The 26,870-nt window shown below is 34.7% G+C and overlaps 1 protein-coding gene and 1 long non-coding RNA gene across 2 annotated transcripts in view; both read right to left on the reverse strand.

Moving 5' to 3' along the window:
• Positions 1-9,069: 9,069 nt before the first annotated feature.
• On the reverse strand, positions 9,070-22,160 carry LOC128547829 (uncharacterized). Its single transcript, XR_008366678.1, has 2 exons — positions 14,860-22,160; positions 9,070-14,807 (listed from the first exon to the last, which is right to left on the reverse strand). It is a non-coding gene; the product is annotated as an uncharacterized LOC128547829 (long non-coding RNA).
• Positions 22,161-22,565: 405 nt separating this feature from the next.
• Positions 22,566-26,870, reverse strand: part of LOC123530506 (forkhead box protein P1-like) — a 66,452-nt gene continuing 62,147 nt past the window's right edge. Inside the window, exons 13-15 of the mRNA XM_053520743.1 lie at positions 25,368-25,440; positions 25,030-25,166; positions 22,566-22,917 (exon numbers count right to left, since the gene is read on the reverse strand). Of these exons, the coding sequence (XP_053376718.1) occupies positions 22,566-22,917; positions 25,030-25,166; positions 25,368-25,440 (562 nt within the window). The remainder of the gene's footprint in view (positions 22,918-25,029; positions 25,167-25,367; positions 25,441-26,870) is intronic.

Below are 26,870 nucleotides of genomic sequence, written 5' to 3' on the forward strand. Positions count from 1 at the left end.
GACCTTAGAAATAACCTCTGACGTTAAACTATTCTTTCCTAATTGAGGCGACCCTCTGACTAAACGCGTTCCGTGGAATACATATGACTAAACCCGGGGATGATTGATTGATTCTTCTATTTCCTCCATTTTTGAAGAACATAACTTATGTACATTCAGTCGGCCAGATAGACATATATCAGCAAATTTACATGTAAACAATTAAATATTATCGTCACCTTCAACTGCATGGTTAATATGTGAAAACAAACCCCATTGCGACCTTCTAATTATGCGCAACAAATTCACGCATCGAATCGTAATAGATTGACCGGGTCAATGTCTTATTGCCGTATAAAAAATTTACTCTACTGAAAGTGGTAACAGATTTAATTTGTTGTTGGATTTAATAATTTATGTTAAATAACTAGCGTAAATACTTACTTGACATTTTTGGCAGTATAAAACAGACATTGCAACCAAGATTTACAAGATGATCATTATATATTTATATAGATGTGCCCTAGAAGGAACTTTTGCTATGCTTTAACTTGTAATAATCTAATAATTGAAAATGTTTATAACATTTTGAATGTTTCTTCAGTAATTTTATAAAAAAAGGTGGATAAAATTGATGTTCTCATTCAAAAGCATTACAATTTGAACACAAAAAATATATAAGAACGTTGTATGATTTGTGATCAGTTTGCTACAAACAGTAATGACACACTCAAAGACTTTAGAACGCCCAATCTATGCATTTGTAAAATTTGTTTCAATACGATAATCGTAATGCATATGCATAATTTAGATAAAGGTATAATGGTGGAAATTTGTCTGTGCTAAACGAAGCGTGAAGCTCATATTCGATTACGTTTTATTCCGATATCGGTTGCCGTCTCTGGATAGAAATAGCAAATTACTATCTGTTTGTCTTTACATTGTTAAACCATAAACGAATTGACCATTTTGTCCAATGATAAAAGGGTTGATTGATTTTTACGTTGCAACACGACAAGGTAGGTGACGTTGACGTAATGTAAAACGTTAACATGGTGGCGTTAAGTGACTCTCCCGTACTGATATAAGTGGTTGGTGATTGATATTTTCGATTTATTATACCTCACTTTTGTTTACAATGGTAAAATCCCATTACCCGAAAAGAGATATTTTGACTATCAGAAACATTTTCAACTTTTCTGACACGTGACCAAGCGAAAGTGACTGTCAGGTCATGTGACCGCGCTGATATTTTGAATGTCATATAAGGGCAAATAACTGCTTCAGGTTTTTAGCCATATGATTGCCTCCCTTGTACACAATGTCATATTGTAATGACGTCACTTTTCAATGTGTACACAGCTGATTACCGCGCTAAAGATGAAACTGAATTAAATGAATTAAAAACTTTTTAAAAACTTTTTATGTGCCTAGTTTTGTTCGGTATAATAAAATAAATACCATATGGCAGCGTGTGTGACATTGATAGTCAACCCTCGGAACAGAATGTCACCACTCGGCTTTCGCCTCGGGTGACATTCTGCCCTCGGGTTGACAATATCAATGTCGCACACGCTGCCATATGATATTTATATATTATAGCGTTTCAATAAAAGATTTTGAAAAACGCCTTTAAATAAAAGTCCGAATTGCTTTATGAAAACGTTGCTCATGACCTTGTTATCGACGTCATAATGTAATAACATTTAATTTTTATAAATGCGCTTAAGGTGGGTTACAGCACAAGCTACACTTGCATACTCGGGCAAAATAATAGTTTTTTTGAAAAGACAATCTGGATGTAACGTATTTGAATAATAGTGTTCTACGTTACATCCAGATTGTCTTTTCAAAAAAACTATTGAACGATTGACATATACATTGAATAGCACTTCAGTTTTCGAAGTCTCTGTCAGAATCACTAGAATCATCATCTGTATCACTGAATATTACACCAATAGCCTTCGTCCATATATATTGAGAGGTACATGCTTTATGCCAGTTACAGAATATTGTGCGGGTGAAATGAGCTACAGAACAATAATCACAGCTTCTTCAAAAACCTTGATCATATTTGCATTGATATATCCACTTTTGTCCTGATTGCACTCTGTTGTCAGCTGTTTGGCAACGGCTGTCTATCCAATACCACTTAGCTCGAATACATTATCGCATCCAGACAGACAGGGCATGAGTAGGTAATAACAAGGGCATAATAGCTGAATTTTTTATGTACCTTACATGTTGCTGTATATTCAATTATCATCCACTGAGCACCAGTGCCTTCCATCAGTATTCATATTCTGAAACCTGTGTTTATCAAAACCATATGTCATGCCTGTGATTGTATTATGGTATTTAAGAACTGATAGACATAACTTGCAAGCACCACAAAGACAAGGCCATGAGGTTACATGCAAGCTTCAGTCACAGGTTAACAAACACAGACTCCTTAAATATATAAATGAGAATTGTCATTGATACAATAGATTTAAGGACTAACAAGGACGAAACGGATGTCATAATTCCACAGCAGTTGGTGTGTGAGCAGAATTTGTGACAGTGACATATGATGACACATTCAGATTTGTTTTGTTGATGCACTTTTTATGTTTTGTTGGTGGACTTTTTATGTTTTGTTGGTGCACTTTTATGTTTTGTTGATGCACTTTTATGTTTTGTTGATGCACTTTTTATGTTTTGTTGGTGCACTTTTTATGTTTTGTTGGTGCACTTTTATGTTTTGTTGGTGCACTTTTATGTTTTGTTGGTGCACTTTTATGTTTTGTTGATGCACTTTTATGCACTCAAGGATTTTTCATGCCTTATACTGCTGGAGAAAACTGCTTAGCAGACAATAGTGGATATTGTAGCAACATCAGGCTTTCAGGCACTATTTGGCAAATATTAGGGCTGAAATTAGGGCAATTTTTGCCAAAAATAAGGGCTAAATTATCCCTAACTTTTTGTAATTTCAGTCTCAACTTCCTCACTGCGAGGCGCATAGCGCTGAGAGGGGGTAAGTATGGGGAGGGGTTGCCTCTGCCCATGTTGGGGGGGGGGGTTCAGGTGGTCACCCCCTGGAAATTTTTGAAATACAGGTATGAAATAGTGGCCTCTGGTGCATTTACTGGTGGGGTTCCACCCTCATTTTAGGGGGTGGGGTCAGGGGGTTCTCCCCTGGAAATGTTTGGTGGCCTCTGGTGCAGTTTAAGATCTAAACTTTGAGGTAATGGAGGGGTTACTCCCCTGTTGATGGGGGTGGGGGTCAGGGGGCAAAATTTTGAAATACAGGTATCAAATGATGGCCTCTGGTGCGTTTCTGGGTCTTAATTTTGAGAAAATATTTTTACATTGCCAAAATAGTAGGGTTCATCTTTGATGAGTAAAGGTCACTTCTCAGCCAACCGGAGGGCACAAGCCCCCTCGGCCCGACCTTGAATCTGGGCCTGATACTTCATTGAGTGATGATGAAAAGCAACAATATAGATCTATATGGAGCTATTACTGGTGAGTTAAAAAAAACAACAACAAAAAAACCCTAAAAAGTAGATCTATTCCCAGTGAAGCTTATCTGAGGGAAAGTGTTTAGTGCCAAAACAAAAATTTAGGGACTAGATATTCTAGATCTAATTAAAAAATAACGGCTTTTATAGGAATTTGGCCCTTTTTGTTTTGTTTTCAGGAATTTTAGGGAGGCCTAAAAATTGGGATTTCTTAGGAATTCTATGGCAACTTGAAAGCCAGCAACATGTAAGACTATTTAGATCTATATGACTGCCTTTGTAAGACAGGGTTTCCCAGGGCAGCGTGGAATGGAAAACCGAGCACTAGCGAGGTGTTTTATACACGCTGTCCCGAGAGTTGGGAAATCGCCTGCCTTACTCAGGCAGTCACGTTAGATCATTTTTCTTGCCTACTGTTGATATTTCTGCAACCTTTTTCAAAGATATCATCAATCAAATTTGCTCAGACGCTATGACGTCATAATACGATGTCAAATTATGACGTCAATGTGCGCATATGTTCTCCAGCCCGCCTTTCCCCGCGTGGTGGCAAGAAACACCCAGTTATTACATTCCAGCTCTTAGCAGCTCATACCCTGTTTGGATGCGATACTGTTGCCAGACTATGTCAGGCACTGGAATGCAACTGCTGTCAAACAGGTGAAACGAGGATGCATTCTAGACAAATTGGAGATGTAGACTTAGATGGGATATGGACAAGTTCTTTGGAGAAACTATCAGTCCGATGTCAGAAAAGATAGATCTAGATCTAGATCTATTTGGACAAGAAAAATGGGAAACAAAACTGCGCAAATGATGTCTAAACAACAATCGATTCGTTACCACCTACATTGGAATCGTTCAATTAGAATGTCAAGAGCACACGTAGGCTACAGACATGCATCGGCCTATGATGGAGTAGTTTGGACCCAGACCCTTCAAATTTTGATGCTATCAGTTTTAGATGGAGCAAGGATCCAGCTCTTAAGAGGCTTGTTCCGACGGCAATCCTGAAGACAGTCCCACCCAGGCACCAGCTTTGTCCAGAAGTTCATCCTTTCTCAATCAGAACAGCCATGTGCAACATCCCGCTGTCGTTCTGTGGCTTACCTCGCCTGCACAATATTATGTAACTGCTATTAAAAGTGTAGCTGTCAAAAAATGGATCTAGATGAAATACATACTCAGTGATGCAGTCTGCCAGATGATGATTCTAGTGATTCTGACGGAGAATACGAAAACTTAACAAGTATATACATGCCAGTCGTTCAATAGCTCGTTAGAAAGTCAAACAAAATATATCATATATAGATAACAATACGAAGATAGAACAAGAACCAGTTAAGATTATACAGTAACATTGTAATGACACTTGATATGTCATTACTGGTATTTATAGCTAATTGATCATACCTACTTCTTATATACATTTTATGTTCAAAGCGTTATGCTTTCAAATAAGAATATCAATTTTATCAACCTTTTTGTTACAAAATTACTGAAGAAACATTTAAAGTGTTGTAAACATTTTCAATTATTTGAAGTACCCATATACGGTGGGGAAAAAACAGCACATTTAAAATGTTTAATGCAAAATACAGGGAGTTACCGTTTTGGCGGCCATTTTGACCGCCATTTTGGATTTTTCGAAAGAATTTCTTCTTTGAAATATACATTTGATGTTTATCATGTTACCTCTAGCAAAAAAGAAATAATATACACATTACAATCATGTCCTAATTTCCTGTAATTTAGTAGATAGATAGTAGTTCTCTTTGCATTTTTGGCGGCCATCTTGAATATGTCAAAATGCTCAATGATGACAAAGTTGCATCATCCAGTTTCATGAAGGTACATGTTGTAGAACCTTTCCATGTAAAAATATTTTGTGCATACTCCAACATTTTTTTTTTGGCGGCATACTATGTGTCATGGGATGTCTAGAGACAAGAAAATCGAGAAGATTTGTTTAAGCTGGTGTGGTAAGGGTGACGAATGCCAAGAAATAGGCCTACAAGGAACTAAAAGTTTGTTGTTGTTCTTATTTTTTGTTTTGTTTTTGGGACTGGTAATGTGATGATCAGAGGGGTGAGGTTAAGGGCAGGGCTTTTCATCAGGAAAATGGGAAGAGGCTTTGGCCTTTCAAATTGGGGAATTTATGCGCGATAATTGTCCATTTTGGGAACAATAATCAACCAAAAGTTAACACCAAAACACAATTAAATTTATCTCCCCTGAAACACGGACAAAATCCAGGCCATGGAACAAAACGGACTCGGTAATGCGTCACAAGTTGTTCTGTGCCTTTTTAGGCTATATAGTGCGACAATAATCATTACGAGACAAACGCTTCCTCTGAAAGTACTTAAAAATGTAAACAAAATCTTAACTATCTGTTAGCATGATTTTGAGAAATCTTACCTTGCATTTTGGGAAATATCGCTGCCACAGTTGGGAAAAAATAATACATTTTTGGATTGGGAAGTGGCCTTATATAGGTCTCTGTTATATAAGGATGAAAAGCCTTTAAGGGGTTGATAATATTAGAGATTGGAGGCATATTACAGAACACTGTAAGTGTGTGTGTGTGTGTGTGTGTGTGTGTGTGTGTGTGTGTGTGTGTGTGTGTGTGTTCGGGTTTAACGTCTTTTTCAACATTTTTTCAGTTATATAAACGACAGTGTCTACTTGTAGCAGTGAGCACAATGCCCAACTTTATAGTGCTGCCTCACTGGAATATCACGCCGTAGACACGTGACATGATACCCCACCCAGTCACATTATACTGACACAGGGCTGACCAGTCCTAACACTACCCTCTTAATGCTGAGCGCCAAGCGAGGAAGCTGCTAGTACCATTTTTTACGTCTTTGGTATCTCGCGGCCGGGGATTGAACCCACGACCTCCCGCGCTGGCTCTACCACTAGGCTACGAGACGAATACTGAGACACATTGAAGCAAGGACTAACTTTACCGGTGGTGGCGTTGTAGGAGGTAGTACGGTCAGACAGATACGGAGCACGGTGTAAACAAATACTATACTCACTGCACTTTTCAACAGGAATAACAAAGTATTTCAAGAAAAACGAAAGAAACAGAATCTTAACTCGGATTTGTATGAAACTGGCTATAAATAAATGAAGAGACATACTTTCACCTATCTCGGAACTTGAGTCATGGCAAAGAAGTGTGTGAGACGGAAAAATGGCTATGAATAAAAAGGGGCATTATTTCATTAAATCGAAAGCAAGCGGTGTGAGACCTGTGTCTTTCTACTGGTATTGCCATGGCGAATAAGTATGTAACTTCAGTCAATTCTGGTTGGAAGGATAACAGACACGCCTTGCGGGTCTGACGCTCATCTGATTTTTTTGTGTAATAGAATATGTCCTACCATGATTGTCAAGTCTAAAAAGGCCACATTCTGCAAAGAGCAGGATAGAGTTATGTTTCTTGAGTACAGTGTCCACTATGATGTGAAAAAACGTTGCAAGTTTAAAGCAATAGCTGGATATTTATGAGAAAAGTTGACTTAAACATAATACTCACAAGAAATGAATTTTCTAAGTCAAAGGGCATAATTATTGCAAAAAGTAGGTGGAGTTATGTTGCTGCTGTACAGGGTCACTTATGGTGAACATGTGTTGCAAGTTCAAAGCAATAGCTTTGAAGATTTAAAGAAAAAGTTGAGCCTAAATCATAAAAACTTAACCATGAAATCTGTATTTTCTATGTCCAAAAGGGGCCAATAATATGCAAAAAGCAGGACGGGTTTGTTTCTTGCTGTACAGGGTCAACTTATGATGGTGAACAAGTGTTGCAAGTTTAAAGCAATAGCTTTGATAGTTAGGATAAAAGTGACCTAACATAAACTTAACCAAGGAAAACTGATTTCTAAGTCCAAAGGGGCAATAAATCTGCAAAAAGCAAGATGAGTTATGTTTCTGATGTACAGGGTCAGCTTATGATGGTAAACAAGTATTCCAAGTTTCAAAGCAATAGCTTTGATAGTTTAGGAGAAAAGTTGACCTAAACATAAAACTTAACCAAGAAATCTGATATTTTCTAAGTACAAAAGGGGCCATAAATCTTGCAAAAAGCAAGATGGAGTTATGTTTCTTGCTATACAGGGTCAGCTTATGATGGTGAACAAGTATTCCAAGTTTCAAAGCAATAGCTTTGATAGTTTAGGAGAAAAGCTGACCTAAACATAAAACTTAACCAGGCAACGCCGACGCCGACGCCGACAACCGCTCAAGTGATGACAATAACTCATCATTTTTTTTCAAAAAATCAGATGAGCTAAAAAGGGACATAACTTCTGGCAGAATTGTATCATAACGAAGGCGGAGTTACGGAGGAACCCACGTCCGCATCATCAGTATGATTGAGAGTTTACACACGACGTCAACGCAGGGGGAAACACAGTGACTCAGTTGACTTAAGCCACGGCGGGCTAAAATCATGTTCATGCAACCGTTGAATCTGAGCAAACTTTTAATGAATGTTTACTTTCTCAGCTTACCACATAGAGTAATCAAACTGTTTAATTTGCTTAATTTACGATCAACCGTATTTTTGTTACATGTATGTAGCCTAAGCAGAGTTCCTGCGTGCCATGAATGATATACAGTTGTCACAAGACTTTTTTCTCCACATGTGCCATGAATCCTATGGTAGGTGCAAGATGAATGACATCAAAGTCGAATTTTCCTCACGCCCAGGGAAAGAACCAGCAAATTCTAGGTTCATGTTTTCACATCACACAGCAAGGAACCAGCAAATTCTAGGTTCAAGTTTTCATCTCGCACAGGAATGAACCAGCAACTTCTAGGTTCAAGTTTTCACCTCACACAGCAAGGAACCAGCAAATTCTAGGTTCATGTTTTCACATCACACAGCAAGGAATCACAGGAATGAACCAGCAACTTCTAGGTTCAAGTTTTCACCTCACACAGCAAGGAACCAGCAAATTCTAGGTTCATGTTTTCACATCACACAGCAAGGAACCAGCAAATTCTAGGTTCAAGTTTTCATCTCGCACAGGAAGGAACCAGCAACTTCTAGGTTCAAGTTTTCACCTCACACAGCAAGGAACCGGCAACTTCTTGGTTCAAGTTTTCACCTCACACAGCAAGGAAACGGCAACTTCAAGGTTCAAGTTTTCACCTCACGCAGCAAGGAACCGGCAACTTCAAGGTTCAAGTTTTCACCTCACGCAGCAAGGAACCGGCAACTTCTAGGTTCAAGTTTTCACCTCACGCAGCAAGGAACCGGCAACTTCTAGGTTCAAGTTTTCACCTCACACAGCAAGGAACCAGCAACTTCTTGGTTCAAGTTTTCACCTCACACAGCAAGGAATCAGCAAATTCTAGGTTCAAGTTTTGACCTCACACAGTAAGGAACCAGCAACTTCTAGGTTCAAGTTCAAGGAACCAGCAACTTCTAGGTTCAAGTTTTCACCTTACAAAGGGAAAAGCTTGCAACTAGCCAAGTAGTTCGCTAGCAATTAACACAGACGTGCAGAAGAGACAACAGAAAATGGTGAAAATACTGCTGGAGTAAAAACGACAAGACCAAATGTATGTTTCTAGGAATTGATTTATTAATTCCTGCACTGTCACATAGAGAACAAAGTATGAGATGATAAAGTCAATATAAATTCCTACTACAATTGGGAACATATTCATCAAAAACAATCATACTAAACATAAAACTGAAGTCAACACAAGTTGGCCGTATCTGCTTAGTTTGTCATAATTATAATTTAACCTGTATGAGTCAAAACATGAAAATGACCTCTCTCTTTAATTTTCAGTGCTTGTGCAGGCAGAAACAACACTAGAGGAAATACAAGAGCTGTCACAGGAGACAGTGCGCTCGACTATTTCCATGCTGGATAGCGAAACTGGGCACATTTGAGGAAACTGGAGCTGTCACTGGAGTGTTTAATGACTCCAATGGTGGATGAAGATATTGCACAATAGCTTGAGTCTGTGTCAAAATATTAAGTAATAAGAGAGGTAAAGATAAAGTGTATCAAAATACCATGAAAGTATAATTCTAAGCAAAAAGGGGGAATAATTCAGGTAATATTTGTGCAAGAGTTATGCACCTTGTGTCATGATGTGGAACAACTACGTCAAGTCTGACCAAGTCTAAATTAAATCCATTTCCTAATAACTGAGATATAGTGAAAATGCATCAAAATTTACATAAGATTCTAAGTAAAAGGGGGAACAATTCATGAAATATTGGTCCAGAGTTATGCACCTTGTGTCATATGATGTGGGTGGTAAGGTAGAACAACTCTTTTAAGTTTGAATCAAATCCATTTAGTAATAAGTCAGATATTTAGTGAAAGTGCACCAAATTAACCTGAAAATCCAAGTATAAGGAGGGGACAATTCATGAAATATTGGTGCCAGAGTTATGACCCTTTAGCCATTTGAAGCAAATCCATCAAGTAATAACAAAGATAAAGTGAAAATGCATCAACACTTTGACCTGAAATTTTAAAGACAAAAAGGGGGTAAATCCTAAAATACAGGTGTCACAGTTATGCCCCTTGTGTCAAAAGATGCAGGTAGTGATGATGAACAATTATTTTGTTTGAATCAAATTCCTTGTGAAATAACACAGATACAATGAAAATGAATCCAAAAATAACATAAAATTCTAAGTAACAAGGGGGCATAATTGATGAAAAATTGATGCCAGAGTTATGCACCTTCTATCATATGAGTTGGGTGATGATGTGGAACAACTATTTTAAGTTTGAATCAAAACCATTAAGTAATCACTGAAATAAAGTGAAAGTGCACCAAAACTTTGACCAAAAATTCTAAGTAAAAAGGGGGCATAATTCATGAAAAATTGGTGCCAGAGTTATGCACCTTGTGTTATATGATGTGGGTGATGATGTGGAACAACTATTTCAAGTTTGAATCAAATCCTTTAAGTAATAACTGAGATAAAGTGAAAGTGCACCAAAACTTTGACCTGAAATTCTAAGTAAAAAGGGGGATAATTCATGAAATATTGATGCAAGAGACCCTTGTGCCATATGATATGGGTGATGATAAGGAACAACTATTTTAAGTTTGAAGCAAATCCATCAAGTAATAACAAAGATAATGAGAAAGTGCATCAAAACTTTAACCGAAGTGCGGACACAGAAGGACGCCGACGCCGGGTCGAGTAGGATAGCTCTCCATACTTCGTATAGTCGAGCTAAAAATGTTTAATAAATTTTATACCTTGAAAAGATACTTAAAATTAGATGTCTTCATGTGTGCTAAAACTTAATTAAAACACAGTGTGTAAGTTGCATGCAAAAATGCAAATGAATTTGAAGATATTAGTAAACGTGTTGCACTAAGAACAAAGTGTTTATCAACAAGATGGCACCATTTCATGTGATGACTCACAAATATTCAAATTTCCAATGTTTTAAAACATAGCCTCTTCTCACATTAAGCTGAAGGTGTAAAAAAATGTACATCAAATTTTCTTAATTCTACATATTCATAAAGTGAAAAATGTACACAAGCATTTTTTTTATCTAAAAAGGCCTTGTACATACACATAACTTATTTTAGCCACAATAGTTTTACTGAAATGGTTTAACGGCAGAACTGCACCGGTTTCTATATAATACATACATGTTTATGAGAAAAATATTCACATCATATTCCAGGTACAAAAATATTCCATCAGTTACATAGGTTATTCTGAGCAAAACATGAAACTGTTGTCCATATGTTTTCAAAATAGTACAGCTAGATTTAACAGTAATTCATATCTGCCGCTATAAAATATACATACACAGGGACAAATATGACAAGTTTTTCCGAATGCATTAGGTATCAGATAGGCATGATAATACACTGGTCTCAACTTCAGACCGAATGATGGAAAAAATCCTTAAAACTGCACATTTAAAAACAAAAATTGTACAATTTTATTGCCTTTACATGGCATAGCTTTACCCCTGACAAGAGTTAACATATGTATATACATTACATAAATTGGTCAACAGCTCTAAGAACTGTTCAGTTTGATCATTCGAGAGACACCATCTTTTATATACATTCAACAGTTTTTAAGGCAGAATGAAAATATCCACACCTTGTTAAAACAATAAAACTGCACAATATATTATTATACTCTGTAAAATGATATTCTAAGTTAACATTTATTACAGAGTTAAACATAACTCCATGTCAAGTACCTGGTCCAAAAAGAACTGAATAAATTAAAATGATTGTACTGTGTCAAATTTTGACGAGTGAGTTCACCAGAAGCTAAAAAAAAAAAAAGATATATCATTAAATATAAAAGATCTTTAAAGTATAAACTAAAACTGGAATCCCTGCTTTATAATGATAAAAAGAAGTCTCACTTTCCTACATTAAAACAGGACAATGACAGGTGGAAATATTTCAACTATTTTCACCTGAGCAAAGGGAGTGAAAATGTGAACATTTTCTTATTTATATATCGTGGGCTGAGCGCGAAACTATTGTAACTGTATATAAATAAAGAACAAGATACAATAGTTTCGCGCTCGGCCCTCGATATTCTATATTCATGAAAAAACAAAAAAGTTCTTTTTACTTAATGTTTAATACCTTGATCTAAGCATTTTAGAATGAACTTTAAATCTCTGCATGAAAATCAGATTCATGTAAAGAAAGATGACGTTAAATGGAGATGACATTAGACATCTTGTGATATTAAAAAAGACACATGTGACATTAAATTCCATTCCATTTTATTTTAATCAGCATACCATTCTGTAATTTTTGTTAAGTAGATATTTGAATTGAGAATTATACATAAAAAAACGTGACTACAGTTTTTTATCTCTTTGTATGTAAAAAATCAGAAATTTGTACACAATGTACAAGGACAAAGCTGTAGGACAGTGAGTGATATGTAGAAAATGATGAGGATTATACTTCACTAATTCCACTGACAGAACACAGTATTTTATAATTTAGTATAAAACAGATATTATATATCAGCCATTTATCATATTGTCTAAGAAACCTATATGGAAAAAATCAGCATGCCTCCAGATTTGGCTAAAAAATAACCTTTCTTTCAAATTGAAATTTGGTCATATTATGAAGAATTTGAATTTTTGTTTCTCAAATATTTTAAGAGTTCCAAATCAAGAAAAAAAGATGACCGCGTCAGGAATTGAACCCCAGACCGCCGCAGCAATAAATACATTTTCCCGTCGTCGTAACCAATAGCGCTATAGATGAAATAGTGAATAATGACTTCAAAATATAGATATTTATAATTGAGACAGTTTACCTGGAGTAAAAGCGTGACAAACGCTTTTCGATTTTCATCGTTAAAAGTAGTAAAAACAGCAAATTCTCATGTGTTTCCGTAACATAAAGTTTGTCAGTAATTAAGTTTTAAAGCCTTCTTAAGAAATATAGCATTTATTTCAAGAAATCTAAAAAAAAATTTATTTTTTTTGTTGTCGAACGATCTGGAGGCATGCCGCTTTAATAACTGTTTTAATGTAAAAAAGTGAAGTTCCAAGAGATATGAACGATCTTCAAGGATTATTTTACTTCATGCATCCCTGAGTCATGAATATGAAACCTGCAATTATAAATAACTATTTTAGTCTGTACATATATATTAATATTTTCATGATTATATCTGTGCTGCAGATAAAATATGTGCTTAAACAGTTAAAATATGTGCTTAAACAGTTAAAATATGTGCTTACAGTGCAACATATAACATTACAACCATTCAACAACACCTGTTTTCCATTGCATTCTAGAACCTCAAAGGTCAATATAAAAACAACACTAAGCAGGATACAGACCGAGTGTTATATTAAATAGATGTCAAAGCAGAATAAAGACCGAGTGTATATTCATCAACTACCTCTAGCACATTAAATGTGTAGCAACCTTTTTCAAACAAAAACCTTCAAGAGATAAAAAAAAAAAGTATTATTTTTTAGCTCCCTGTGATGCCCGAATGATTTTGAACGAAGGACACTGTATCAATTCAAAGAATTCTGTCAAAGTTGTACCATAAAAACTAGTTCAGAAGTTAACATTTAGAAGCAAGTAACAAAATATGCTGTTCTACAACTGATGAAATTTTTCTATGACACTTAACCTTTAGCCTGCTGGTGTCAAGTGATTCTGCCTTTGTGACCAGTGCAGACGACAATATGCAGGCTGATCATGGTCTGCACTGGTTGCATTTCAGTCAGTAAATTTTCAGTGAACACCTCTTGAATAATATGTGGAGGCCAAAATTGAATTATGGACCAGTCCATTTTAGAAATTTAGCAGAGTAAAGGTTAAAAAGTATGGGGAATTATAAAAAAATCAATAAAAGATAAACAACTAGAAAGACACTGACTAGAGAGAACAAAGGACATGACATGGATGAACAATGAAACGTTTTAGAAACAGTGAAATAGTGTGACTGAGAGAAGGGACATAAAACAAGAGAAGACAAGACAGAGTACACCTTGGGCTGGACACACAGTCAGTAACCAGGTAACATACATTACTTATAATAATGTACACTTACACCATACAGGAAGTACTTAAAATATGCTATACAGGAAGTACCTGAAATAATGCCACACAGGAAGAACCTTGCTCCAAACAGGAAATACTATAAACATGAGCCATTGTTTTTACCAGCCTTTTCTTCCAGTTTGTTTATGAAATGCATATGACCAAAGACAAGGAAAGATTTCTAAACGACACTTGCAAAGATTCCCTAAATTATGGCGACCTTGTCATTCTTATATATATATAGTAATGCTAAATATGTTCACTCCATTCAGTGTAAGATTTTTGTTCAGCACTACGATGTGTTACTATTTATAGATCCTTATCATGACAACATCCATTTTTGTTAGAAATGATATCCGATCTGGTCAATAAAATGTCGTCTCTTCCAAACGTATTAATGAAGAAGAATAAATCGTTTGTATATACTCCTATCTGGAACAAACAAAAGTTTGAAAACAATATGAAGACATCATTCAATAACCTATATATTATATGCCTGATGACCTATATTATACACTTACTGAATGGTAAAAACTATATGTTTTATATTACGATGTCAGAAATAAAGTTTAATAACTGTTTTCTTCAAGCTTTGCCTTTAGCCCATCAAAATTTAGTGTTGAACTATACACCAATCAATTGCACAAATTTGTATCAGGAATTCTGTAATAATCATACCTGATGGCCTGCACTGGTACCTGCCAAGGCTGAGGAGCAATATTTATACCAGTTGGTCTGTATTTACACCTGATGACCTATATTTATATTTACACCTGATGACCTATATTTATATTTACACCTGATGACCTATATTTAAACTTAAAGACATACATTTACAACATATTTCAAGAGGAAGTTGTTAAAGAATGTGCAGAAAAGATTAAGTAAAAACCCCATCAATTAAAGATCCATAACTGCGGTTCGCAATGTGGAAAAGACGCATACACTGTGTGTCACAAGATAATATAATAAATACATGTAATATAATAAGCATAGTGCCTTTATTGATCAACTTGTCATATCAAAGTACATACAAAAATGTACAAGATCTTACAATAAAGGTGACAAAATGTGCCTGTGTAAATATAATAAATGAAAAAGAAACATTTCTATATGTCTGAAGACCCAAATAAAAAGGAAAGTTAACAACAATAACAAATTTCTGTCAAAAAAGACAATTTAGCACACTTGGTTATTACCAGTACAATGGATTGGGCCATCAATGCCCACCTTGTACAGTTTTTTGTAAAAAAAAAAAAAAAAAAAAAAAAAAAAAAAAAAAACACATTTGAGCCACGCCATGAGAAAACCAACATAGTGCGTTTACGACCAGCATGGATCCAGACCAGCCTGCACATCCACGCAGTCTGGTCAGGAGCCATACTGTTCACTTTCAAAGCCTATTGCAATAAGAGAAACCATTAGCAAACAGCATGATGGATCCTGACCAGATGGCACGGATGTGCAGGCTGGTCTGGATCCATGCTGGTCGCAAATGCACTATGTTAGTTTTCTCATGGCATGGCTCATTTATACAATAAGTACAGCTGGAAAATAGTGAAACTCCTAAATACACCCTGTTTAAATAACAAAAAAATTATAACAAAAAACATTATGTGTCAGTATATTAACATATTCACCTTGTTTAAATCTGTTCAATCAGACTTAATCTGAGGTCAATATACACTTCTGTTGACCTACCTTAAAGTACTATCAATCTAGGAATTATCCACTGTTGATCTTACATTACAGGCAGGTAGGAAACATTATCCTCGGTCAGTACTACTTTCATACAAGTAGGGGACAAAGTCCGCAGTCAGTACTACTTTCAAGCAGGTCGGGGACATACTCCTTGGTCAATGTTACTTTCAGGCAGATCAACAGATCTACATCTACATCTAGACTTAACAGTTTTATCATATACCCACAATGTTCAATGACAAAAGTGAGAGTTTATTTAGCAGGGTAGATAATATTCATTTCTATTTATGTACTATTGTTTTTTTTAAAATAGAAAATCAAAGTACATATTTAATGTAGCACGACAGAGCATCAATATTAAAAAAAAAAAAAAAACTCTCCTGGATGCCTGTTCTTTATCTTTTTCTTTGGACAAGTACTTTATGATTACATCATGTGACAAAAGACTGTTCAAAATGGATAACAAACACTTTATCGAAGCTCCGATGATTTTTATGGCCAATGGAGAGGGCTACCTTATACAATTAAAAAAAGTCCTATAATCTAAAAAATATGTCTGTGATCATGCACAAACAAACTTAACAACAAAAACAAAAGCAAAAAATGTAACTACTAACTGATTGTACAATTATTTTGATTAAAAAAAAAAAAGAATACAAAACAATAAAACCTTTGTTTCCTGAAATAAAATGACAACATAGGCAGTACTAACTAAACTAAATGATAAAATGACATCCTAATTATCACTTACTGTTACAGTAATAATTTTAATGCGAAGCAGGAATCCATTTCAAATATTACCTATCAAAAGCCCTGAAATGGTAACAATATCATATTTTTTGTACTATAATACAAGTTCTTAAGTTAGGAAATTAACAAATATCACTTATTATAATATAGGACACTGTCCTCTAGATAGTTTTAAAGCCGAGTTATGTAAATTTGACATTTATAATATATTCTAACCCCAATGTCTGGTTTCTCTATATTATGTTGGTATGGCAAATTTTATTGAATTACATGTATGGAAATGGAGCCTTTCTCTTTACCATGATTTCGAATGAACCAGCCATGAAAATATTGTGAAAACATGTGAAACTATCCTATATAATTAGATAAAGCTGTCTTCTAAATGAAAAAAAAAAAATCAAAATTTATATCTAGTAAAATATATTAATGAGCCGCGCCATGTGAAAACCAACAGTGGGTTTGCGACCAGCATGGATCCAGACCAGCCTGCGCATCTGTGCTGGTCGCAAACCCACTATGTTGGTTTTCTCATGGCATGGCTCATTTAATGGTTGATCCCTAAAGTCTGTAACAAGGTTTTTTATATATTTCTTCTGTATTATGCATGACCGAGATATACATGTAAGCTACTTCATTCTATAGGTCTCTGCAGGTGGTAAAAAGATTATTTGGAAATTTGAACATGCGAATTCTACAGTGATTTTTAACAAGTTTTAAGAGTTCCTTTTTAATAATTCCAACTTGTTTTGTTACGAGACATCTGATTGGTCGGCTGAAATCATGACCCAAGTTTATTGTTAAATCCACCATTTCTGTTGAAATGTGGCTAAATTTTCACACATTGTTTGCACTGTGGGTTGTTTTATTGAGAAAAAATGATATGTAGCTGGTAAAACTGGTAACAACCTCATTGTTTCTGGATAAAAAGTATTTCTGTGACCAATCATTTTCTTACGTGATTTCCTACTACAGTCTCTAATTGTTTTTTCAAAATGTTTGGTGCAAACAGAAAAAAAAAATAAAAATTGTGAAATAATAATAGGTTATTAGCTTTGTATCGGGAAATATGCACGAGTTCTTCAGTGGAAATATTGCGCGACTTTAGGAGCGCAATATTCTTCCGCTGAAGAACGAGTGCATATTTCCCGATGCAAAGATAATAACCTTTTTATTACATACGCATCTACACGCATAAATATTATGCAGATATCATAAATATGATCAATAGCCTGAATAGGATTGACAATACTGAACTAAATAGAAAAAATAGTGCAACAACACACACTGAATTACGTAACGCACCCGATATGAAATTCAGGTGTCAGTGTATGGAAAAATATTGACGTTTCCGGTACCAGTGTAACTTAACGGGGAATAGAAAGAAGTATGTAATAATATCTTCAAAGTTTTATGCATAATGCATTTAGTAATGTGCACTCTGTACTTTATTCAATATGCGCCAGACTTAGCAAAAGTAAACATTCTGTATAAAACCCAGGAAAACAGAAAATCTTCCTGTATTACCACCTTCAGAGTCCTTTTTTTTAAAAAGATGTTTGATTTTAACTGCATTGATGTATTAACCCTTAGCCTGCTAAATTTCCTAAATGGACTGGTCCATCATTCAATTTGGGCATTACCATTTATTATTTGAAGGGGTGTTCACTGAAAATTTACTGACTGAATAGCGAACAATGCAGACCATGATCAGACTGCACGGATGTGCAGGCTGATCTTGGTCTGCACTGGTCGCAAAGGCAGAATTACTGCTGCCAGCAGGCAAAGGGTTAAAAGCGAAATAAATGCAAAACCTTGTTACCGAAAATCTGAACCAAACAGTTATAAAAACTTCTATTATTATAATATATGAAAATCTGTGTAAAACCTGGTACAACATTTTGAGGTACAATCCAGAAATTCTGAGGTAAGCTGGTATTCTTGGTGTTAAATCTGAGTAAATATTAAATATTACCAATCATAACTCTGCAAATTGATACATAAAATTAAGTAAAAAGCGAGAGACCCAATTTTACATTCAGAGGCAATAAGACAATCAAACTGTAAGTAAAACAAGAGGCTGTTATTGAAAAAAAGCATGTCTCCCATTACCCCTTCATTTAGACATCAGAATCTGGCATTATGAGGGAAAACAAGATGGGAAATCATTAAAAGTAAACAGCATACTGTGTGCAACCATAACTAATTCACGAAAGTAAAAACAGAGATTTGATGACCCTTTATCTTTCACCTCAGTACCAATGCACTTAATGCAATGTCAAACTGAATATAAATGTAACACAGAATTATTACTGAATCAAGACTAAATAACTCCGCAATCAATACCCTGACCACTTCACTTTGACTTTAACCCTTGCCCTACTAAATTTCTATAATGAACTTGTCCATCTTTCAATTTGGACAGTACCATTAACTGTTAAAAGGGGTGCTCACCAAAAAGATACTGACTGAATGGCGAACAGTGTTGATCATGATCTACACTGGTCGCAAAAGGCAGCATCAGTCGTGTCCAGCATGATAAGGGCTAATATTCAGTATAAATATGATCAGGATGTGTTCCAAAATGAAGGCACTGGAGTGTAAATATAGAAATATGGCACTTTTCTTGACAATTCAAGGGCATGTAACTCTCAATCTACTTATCTAATCTGGCCCTTAATTGAACTTGAAAGAGACCACATTGGCATACACATTCTGTTAAATAGATTATAAATATGATTAAGACTGGTTAAGAAAGAAAAGCATTCTTGATAAAGTAGTACAGAAAAAACAGTCCAGACAAACTTTATCAAATATTAATCTGAAAGGGCCATAACTCTGTCAAAATAAAATCAACCATAAAATGCTGCTAACATCTGAAACCTTACTTGGTACTGAACCTTTCAACAAAATTTGGTTTAAATCTTTCCAAAGAAGTAGTCTAGAACAAACATTTGTGACAGATGGACAGACAGACGGCACAAAATCCATATTTCCCCCACATTAATTTTGTGGAGACATTCTTACCCATTTTAAGTCTAGAATAATATCTCTGGAAAACAGTAACAAAGCATTAACCTTTATCCTGCTGGCGGCAAATGATTTTGCCTTTGCGACCACTGCAGACCAAGATCAGCCTGCACTGTTCGCTATTCAAACAGTAAAATTTCACAGAACAGCCCTTTGAATAATACATGGTACTGCTCAGATTGAATGATAAACTAGTCCATTTTAAAAATATAGTAGGGTAAAGGTTAATGTCTACATCATTGTCAAAGAAAATCATACACACAGAAGTCATTAACATTCATGGTGGACAAGGTTTTGCGAAATTTCCGAGTACATCCACAAAATTTAATCCCAAGAAATGAATAAAATTACCATTTCATCTTCGTAAGTTCAATTCCACATATATGTATCTCCATGAAATAGTTGTTAAGGTCAAAACCATGAAACTTGATACCCAAGAAATAAATTGATTTTATAGTAAACTACACGAAGCATTGAAGACAAAGTTAATAACTGCTGCAGAAATAGTACTAGGATTCAAAATAATTACATCCATACTAACCAGACCTTTGATTTAAAAGATTTCCAGATTTACATGTACAAAACATACACAGTGTACATAACGAGGGTTGTTTGTAAAACTATCTCAACAATATTAAATAGAGATGAAGTTACAACAGTTTTGCAATCAACCCCAGTAATTTTCATTGAATTTAAATGTGTCAAGTACCATCTGCATTTCAGATTGTCGTACTGTGTGATAATTCCTTCTATTAATTTTTTCTCTGGTATTAAGCTAATGGAAATGTCCGCCTTAGTAACTCGTAGGTAATTCATACTTGGATGAATACAAATATCTTGATAATGACCTACTGAGAATCCATTATTGATACCCGATAACTACCAACATGATGTCAGAGTTATCTTTCTTTATGATAATGTTATATTAATTATCTAAAAATATTCTTTATTTAACATAAATGGAATAGGCATAAAACATAATGTGGTAAGATATTTTTGTTGTAACTTGAAGGGCTAGAAATCAGTTTCTTACAATAAATTTTTGGTCATGTTTTCGAACTTTGAAAAAAAAGATATTGTAGTACCCATGGATGTGTCAAACTTTACACCTACCTTATTTTTTTCTCAATCTGCTCTTTTAGATTATTTAGCTGTTATCATTACTTATTCTTCCATTGTAATACTTTCTTGGGTTAATTTACGATAAGAACAATTTCCTCCCTTGAGATATGTTTTCATTTTTCTGAAATCCTGGTGTAAAGACTAATTTACTATCATATAACAGATACTCCATTATAAATGTCAGCCCAAAATCTTACATAAATTTCTAAAACAACAAGCATTAAAAATATTATGCAAACTGACAAAAAAAAAAACAACAACAAATTAAGAACACCATGAAGGTCTGGTAACACCTGAATAACTTGCCAACATTTAGAAAACCATTCATTCCTCTAAAATGCTGAATACTTTCTCATAGACAAATATTTAATAAATTTTCTTTAATAATCAACCAATTCGACAAAAGCCTGTTCAGTCTGAAGAAAATGAATGCCCATTGCCAAGACATTATTGCATACATTTTTTATTTTAGTAACAGTGAGATGCCACAGAAAACAGATGATTATCCTGTTCCTAACAAAAAAAAGCATTTTTAAGCACTATCTATCAGAGCAGTAAATGAAATGGATTATACAAGCTCCCTGGCAGTTTTATAAAAGAGGAAACACATCAGACAAAATGGTTAATGACAATGAGTTACTTTCCCTACAATCTTATTATAGACTATTCTACCACACATAATGAGAGAATCTATTTTTGGATTGTAGGGGTGTCAGATAACGATGAAAATCATTTAATGACTCTATGAAACAAAAATAAGTTTACCCTTCACAAAAGCTGAGCATTGTTTCTGTCAACAAACACAAATTCTATCCTGCCCTTTTTTACTGATGAGATCCTGGGACAATTCCTCTCTTCTCCCCTTAACCATTTACAACAAATTTATTTTAAAATCAAAGAAAAATAATAAACAGCCGTATTGTTCAGATGATACAAAAAATCAAAACCCTCTTTAAATTCTATGTCTGTTTCTAAACCCTTTCTCAAAAATTCAATAGAAATATCAATGTTGTGCAATGTTGTACAATTTTATTACACTGAATATTTTATTGACTTACCTTTAAATACATTCAGATTACAGTGATTTATTACATTAAGTTTTTCGTTACAAAGATCTTTCTAGAAAACATAATCATTTCTAGGTTTTCTACTATAGATTCAAATATCACTGAATTATGATTATGTTACAAAGGCATCATCTAGGATTTTATGTGCCTGAAAACATTTGTTTTTATATTTAACAGAATATTCTCTTGAATCATAAACTGAAGTGGAACTATTAGTTGTTTCCAAATGAACGTAAGAAATGAAATTAAGCATATTACATAGGCCAATCTTTTATTCAGACAAGAAAAACTTCAAAATCAGATCCATATTTTCAGTCAGAAAAGGAAATGAATTAAGTATATACATTTCCTCATGTTTCTTCTTAAAGATTAACAACCTGAAAATTTTCCAATTTTCAAAACAAACTATTTTTAAGTATCTTTAACATTATTTCTTTCAAAACAAACTATTTTTAAGTATCTTTAACATTATTTCTTTCACACTTAATTAAAACAAATTCAATATAGCAATATATCGTTGAAATATTTAGAATTTTCTTCAATACACATTTTATTAAATTTACATGTAATTATAAAATAATATAACAAAATATCTACTCATTTAATCTCTTTTGAGAAGAAGAATAAGTATAGAGACAACTTAGTCATGGAATGTGAGACTGTACATATTTTGCTAGGGAAATTAGATGAATAAATTTTATCTGCTAGTCGTTGATCACGCGTGAATTCTCTCATAATGTTGATCCACCACTGAATAATTGCCAGTTTCTGCCACTTGTTGTTCATTTTAACTTCTGCTTTATATATTTCTGATAATCTGTTTGGTTCATTTTCATATTCAGCTTCTGTTGGGCAGTATGGAACTAATTTGCATATCTAGGCCAGCTTGATTGGTAACAGACTCATCACTTTGTCTAGAATAATGTTCCTGATGGTGCAAGTAATGTTCCTCAGAACTATTCACAAATCTTCCATTTGTAGATTCTGACAAATCAGATTCCTGAGACTGTAGCCTAGATTGTTCGCTTGCACCGCTATACGCCAGGGAACTCCCTAATTGCCCTTTAGGACTATTCTGACTAGACTTCGGACTGAGATCTAGACCCTGACTGCTATAATCTTGAGGTGAGCTGTTCATTGAATCTTGCTGATAGGTCAGTGAGTCAGGTCTCATATACATCATATCATCCCTGCATATACAATGAAATATGAAAACTTATTAATTACATTTCAAACAGTTGAAACTTGCTTCATTTTTCAGAATTTTGTTTTCTGAAGACTGTAAAGTGCAATGTTTAATATTTATTATTAACATGAGTCTGTCATAAACAGCAAGCTGACTATTCGAATACTGTCACAGAACAGAATTTTTTACCACACATAATTAAATATAAAAGAGTTTTAAGTTCGAAAGGGAATAATTTAGACATAATACTTATCAAGTTTTGGTAACTTGTGCTATCAACAAGTTATAACCGAGAAACATTTAATTTAATTCATATCTGCATTATTTGGATAGTAACTCATGTAAACTTTAACAGAATGTTAAGTCAAAAGGGGCATAATTGCTCAAATATGTAAGAGTTATGGACTTGACCCAGTAGGTAGGTATTGATCTAGGAAAGAAAAAATGTTCAAATCTATATCTTTTAGTAATAGCGTAGTATTGCACGCAAACTTACCAGAATTTTCTAAGTCAAAAGGGGATATTTCCAAATAAGGTATTGCAGTTATTGGATTGGTGTATCAATAGTTTTAAACCGAAGACACATGTGAAGTTTCATCAATTCTGATTAGATTTTGGAGTAGTAACTTGCATGTAAATTTAACAGATTTTTAAGCCAAAGGGCATAATTTGGCCAAAATCATGTCAGGTTTGGACTTGACCATGAGGTAGGTATTGATCTAGAAAATGAAAATAGTTTAAATCTATATGCCTTTAGTAATAGTCGAATGTCTTGCCGCAACTTTAACCAGATTTCTAGTCAAAGGGCATAATTTAACAAAATGAGGCTAGATGTTGTGGACTGGTGCTATAACTAGGTTATAACCCCGAAGACCATGTGAAGTTTCTAATTCATACTGCATTAGTCTTGGAGATAGTAACTTGCATGTAAACTTTACAGAATTTCTAAGTCAGAAGGGCATAATTCTCAAAATACATGTTAGATTATGGAACTTGACAGTTAGGTTGTAATTGACTAAAGATAATAAGTTGCAAACTATATGCTTAATTTTTAGTACTTCATGCAAACTACCAGGTGTGACGCCGAGGACGCGACGCGAGCAGGGTGATAGAATGCTAGATATTCTTCGAATAGTCAGTAAAAAAACAAAAAAAACAATTAAACACCTTTACTGATTTTAGGTTTCGAATTGAGCAAGATTTTCTTCTTGCACGAAGCATTTTGTCTACTTGCTGTACCCCCAAAGACTTATATTTTCAATTCCCAATGTATGTCTCTAGGAATCATAGAAAGTTTCTAATTATGGATTTATACCAAGAACCCTTGTCCTTACTGTAAATTTCATAAACCTTGCAGAGGGCGTCTGTCAACCATTGAACACATATGTACATGCTGTAAGTATTTAATGTAATCTTCTGTTATTGACCCCCAGCATTCCGAAAATAACGAGAAACTGCAATGACCATATTTTAAGCCGCACCATGAGAAAACCAACATAGTGCATTTGCGACCAGCATGGATCCAGACCAGCCTGTGCATCTGTGCAGTCTGGTCAGGATCCATGCTGTTTGCTAACAGTTTCTCTAATTGCAATATGCTTTCAGAGCGAACAGCACAGATCCTGACCAGACTGCGTGGATGTGCAGGCTGGTCTGGATCCATGCTGGTCACAAACGCACTATGTTGGTTTTCTCATGGCGCAGCTCATTTGTCAAAAACGGTACATCAACAGAGACTGCCGAATAAAAATGCGGATCATTTGGCAAATTAATTTCACATACAAGAAAAATGCTAGTACATAAAACCTTGACTCAAGCTGAAAGGTTTCTAGCATTTCTTGAGCATGCAAGCTTAAAGTGGAACCCTGTTATAGGTTTATTTCAAACAATCATTACCGCCCCAAAAAAGATGAAATAATTTATATATTTATACCATGACCCTTTTCACTAAAACTTTTACTGTTCACCCTATAACATGATGAAACCGTCTTCAAGAAATGTATTTTTTTGTCATACAATACTCATGGCAACAACTCTTGATGAATTTTTAACTTTAGAAAGTTTTAATGTACGGAAACTGTTCTAACATACTTAAAAAAAACTTGATTGAACTCACCTCTGTGGTGACTCTGACTTGACAAAACTATCGTTACTATTGTTAAAACTCTTCATGGACAGGTCCTCAACACCTTCCATCATGCTGCCATTACTTGTCTGATGGTTCATTAACATAGAATTCTGTTCCATAGCAACCTTAAAGGTCAAGGTTATATTGTATTGACTTACAAATTACATTATGGAAGGTCAAAGATCATTGGAGGTCAAAGAATGAGTAAAAAAATCTAAATATACATTGATATAGTTTACAAGTAAGCTTTCAAAATTGTACATACAAATTCATAAAAAAAAAAAACAGTAACTGAGGAAAAAATAAGATTGAAAACCCCTGCTTACCCTAATGCTAGCATTGATTGGGTCTCCATAGATACCTCCGTCTGAAGCAAATGAGGGACTGCTAGGAATGGCCCTGTCATCAGAAAAATAAAACATTTGTTATAAGTACTTCAAAATAATAATGAATAAAGCCAATGAATTTGAGTCACACCGTGAGAAAACCAACATAGTGCATTTGCAACCAGCATGGATCCAGATCAGCCTGTGCATCCATATTGTTTGCTAAAGGTTTCTCTAATTGCAATAGGGTTTGAAAGCAAACAGTCTGGATCCATGCTGGTCGCAAATGCACTATGTTGGTTTTCTCATGGTGCAGCTCAAATTTAAATTTTATATTTACATTATTCGTAAGTGACTTCTGTAACAGATGTAGTATCATATCAGTTTACAGATGAGGTGATACATAATTATAATGTCACATATGTTGAAAGAGTAATCTCTGATCAACTTCTTTGTTCCTGATAAGAATATTGGTCTACAAACTAGCATGAATAACACTGTATGTTTTGGGTTTAGTGCTGTTTTTCAAATGTGTTCCATTTATGTAATGGCAGACAGTCAACATAACCTGTGTTGCTGGATTCTTACCTGTGTACAAGGCTTCAAGTGTCTTTGTATAACGTAATGGTACAAGTACAGAGTTAGGTTTCTTCCATATAATCATTTTTTTTTCACATTTGTGTGAAATTATTTCCAAATTGGACTATTGGTTTAGGAGGAAATGTTGTTTGAAGATTTTCTATTTTTAGCTCTGGCAGCCCCTATTTGCAACCAAGCGGAAACCATATGAACCATTTTGGTGAGGAACATCCATGCCAAGTTTCATTAAAATCCTTTCAGTGGTTTTAGAGATGTCTTTTAAACATAACTGTTAATGACGGACGGATGGACGGACACAGCCACATGAATCAGAGTTAGAGGACAAATGTTTTTTGACTCCTTGGTTTTTATCAAATAAGCTTTGTTTTGTTTCTTTACTGCAGGGTTAAAACCAGCAGGATGAGAAAGGGAGATTTTTTACATTTCTATTCTTTAGTTATTTATGTTTTCATACCCTTTGTACATCTGTACTTAATATACAGTAAGGTGTAAGACTGAAAATTTTTCATGTTTATGTCAGTGTTTTCCACGACAAGCATTTTTGTACATTTATTCCCAAATGACACCCCAATATTCTGAATGCTTCAATGATGACACAAATGAACTTGCAATCAAATTTTCAGGGTTGTGTATTTTCATACCAAATCTAGTTAATTATGCACTGGTTTGCAAATCAGTACAAACTAGAGCTATCACTAAAGGTGATGAGTGTACCCCCCGCATGCACTGACACAGTACATTGCAATTTGACGCACACAAGATTGCATAATTATGTGGACTGTATGTATATAGACTGTATGTATACAGTATAGTAACAAAAAACAAAGTCCCATAACTATGCAGAATATTTATCTAAAAGAATGTAACACGCACCATGCACAACTAGGGTTGGTACTGATCACT

This window comes from Mercenaria mercenaria, chromosome 13, assembly GCF_021730395.1.
Source record: "Mercenaria mercenaria strain notata chromosome 13, MADL_Memer_1, whole genome shotgun sequence".
NCBI lineage: Eukaryota > Metazoa > Mollusca > Bivalvia > Venerida > Veneridae > Mercenaria > Mercenaria mercenaria.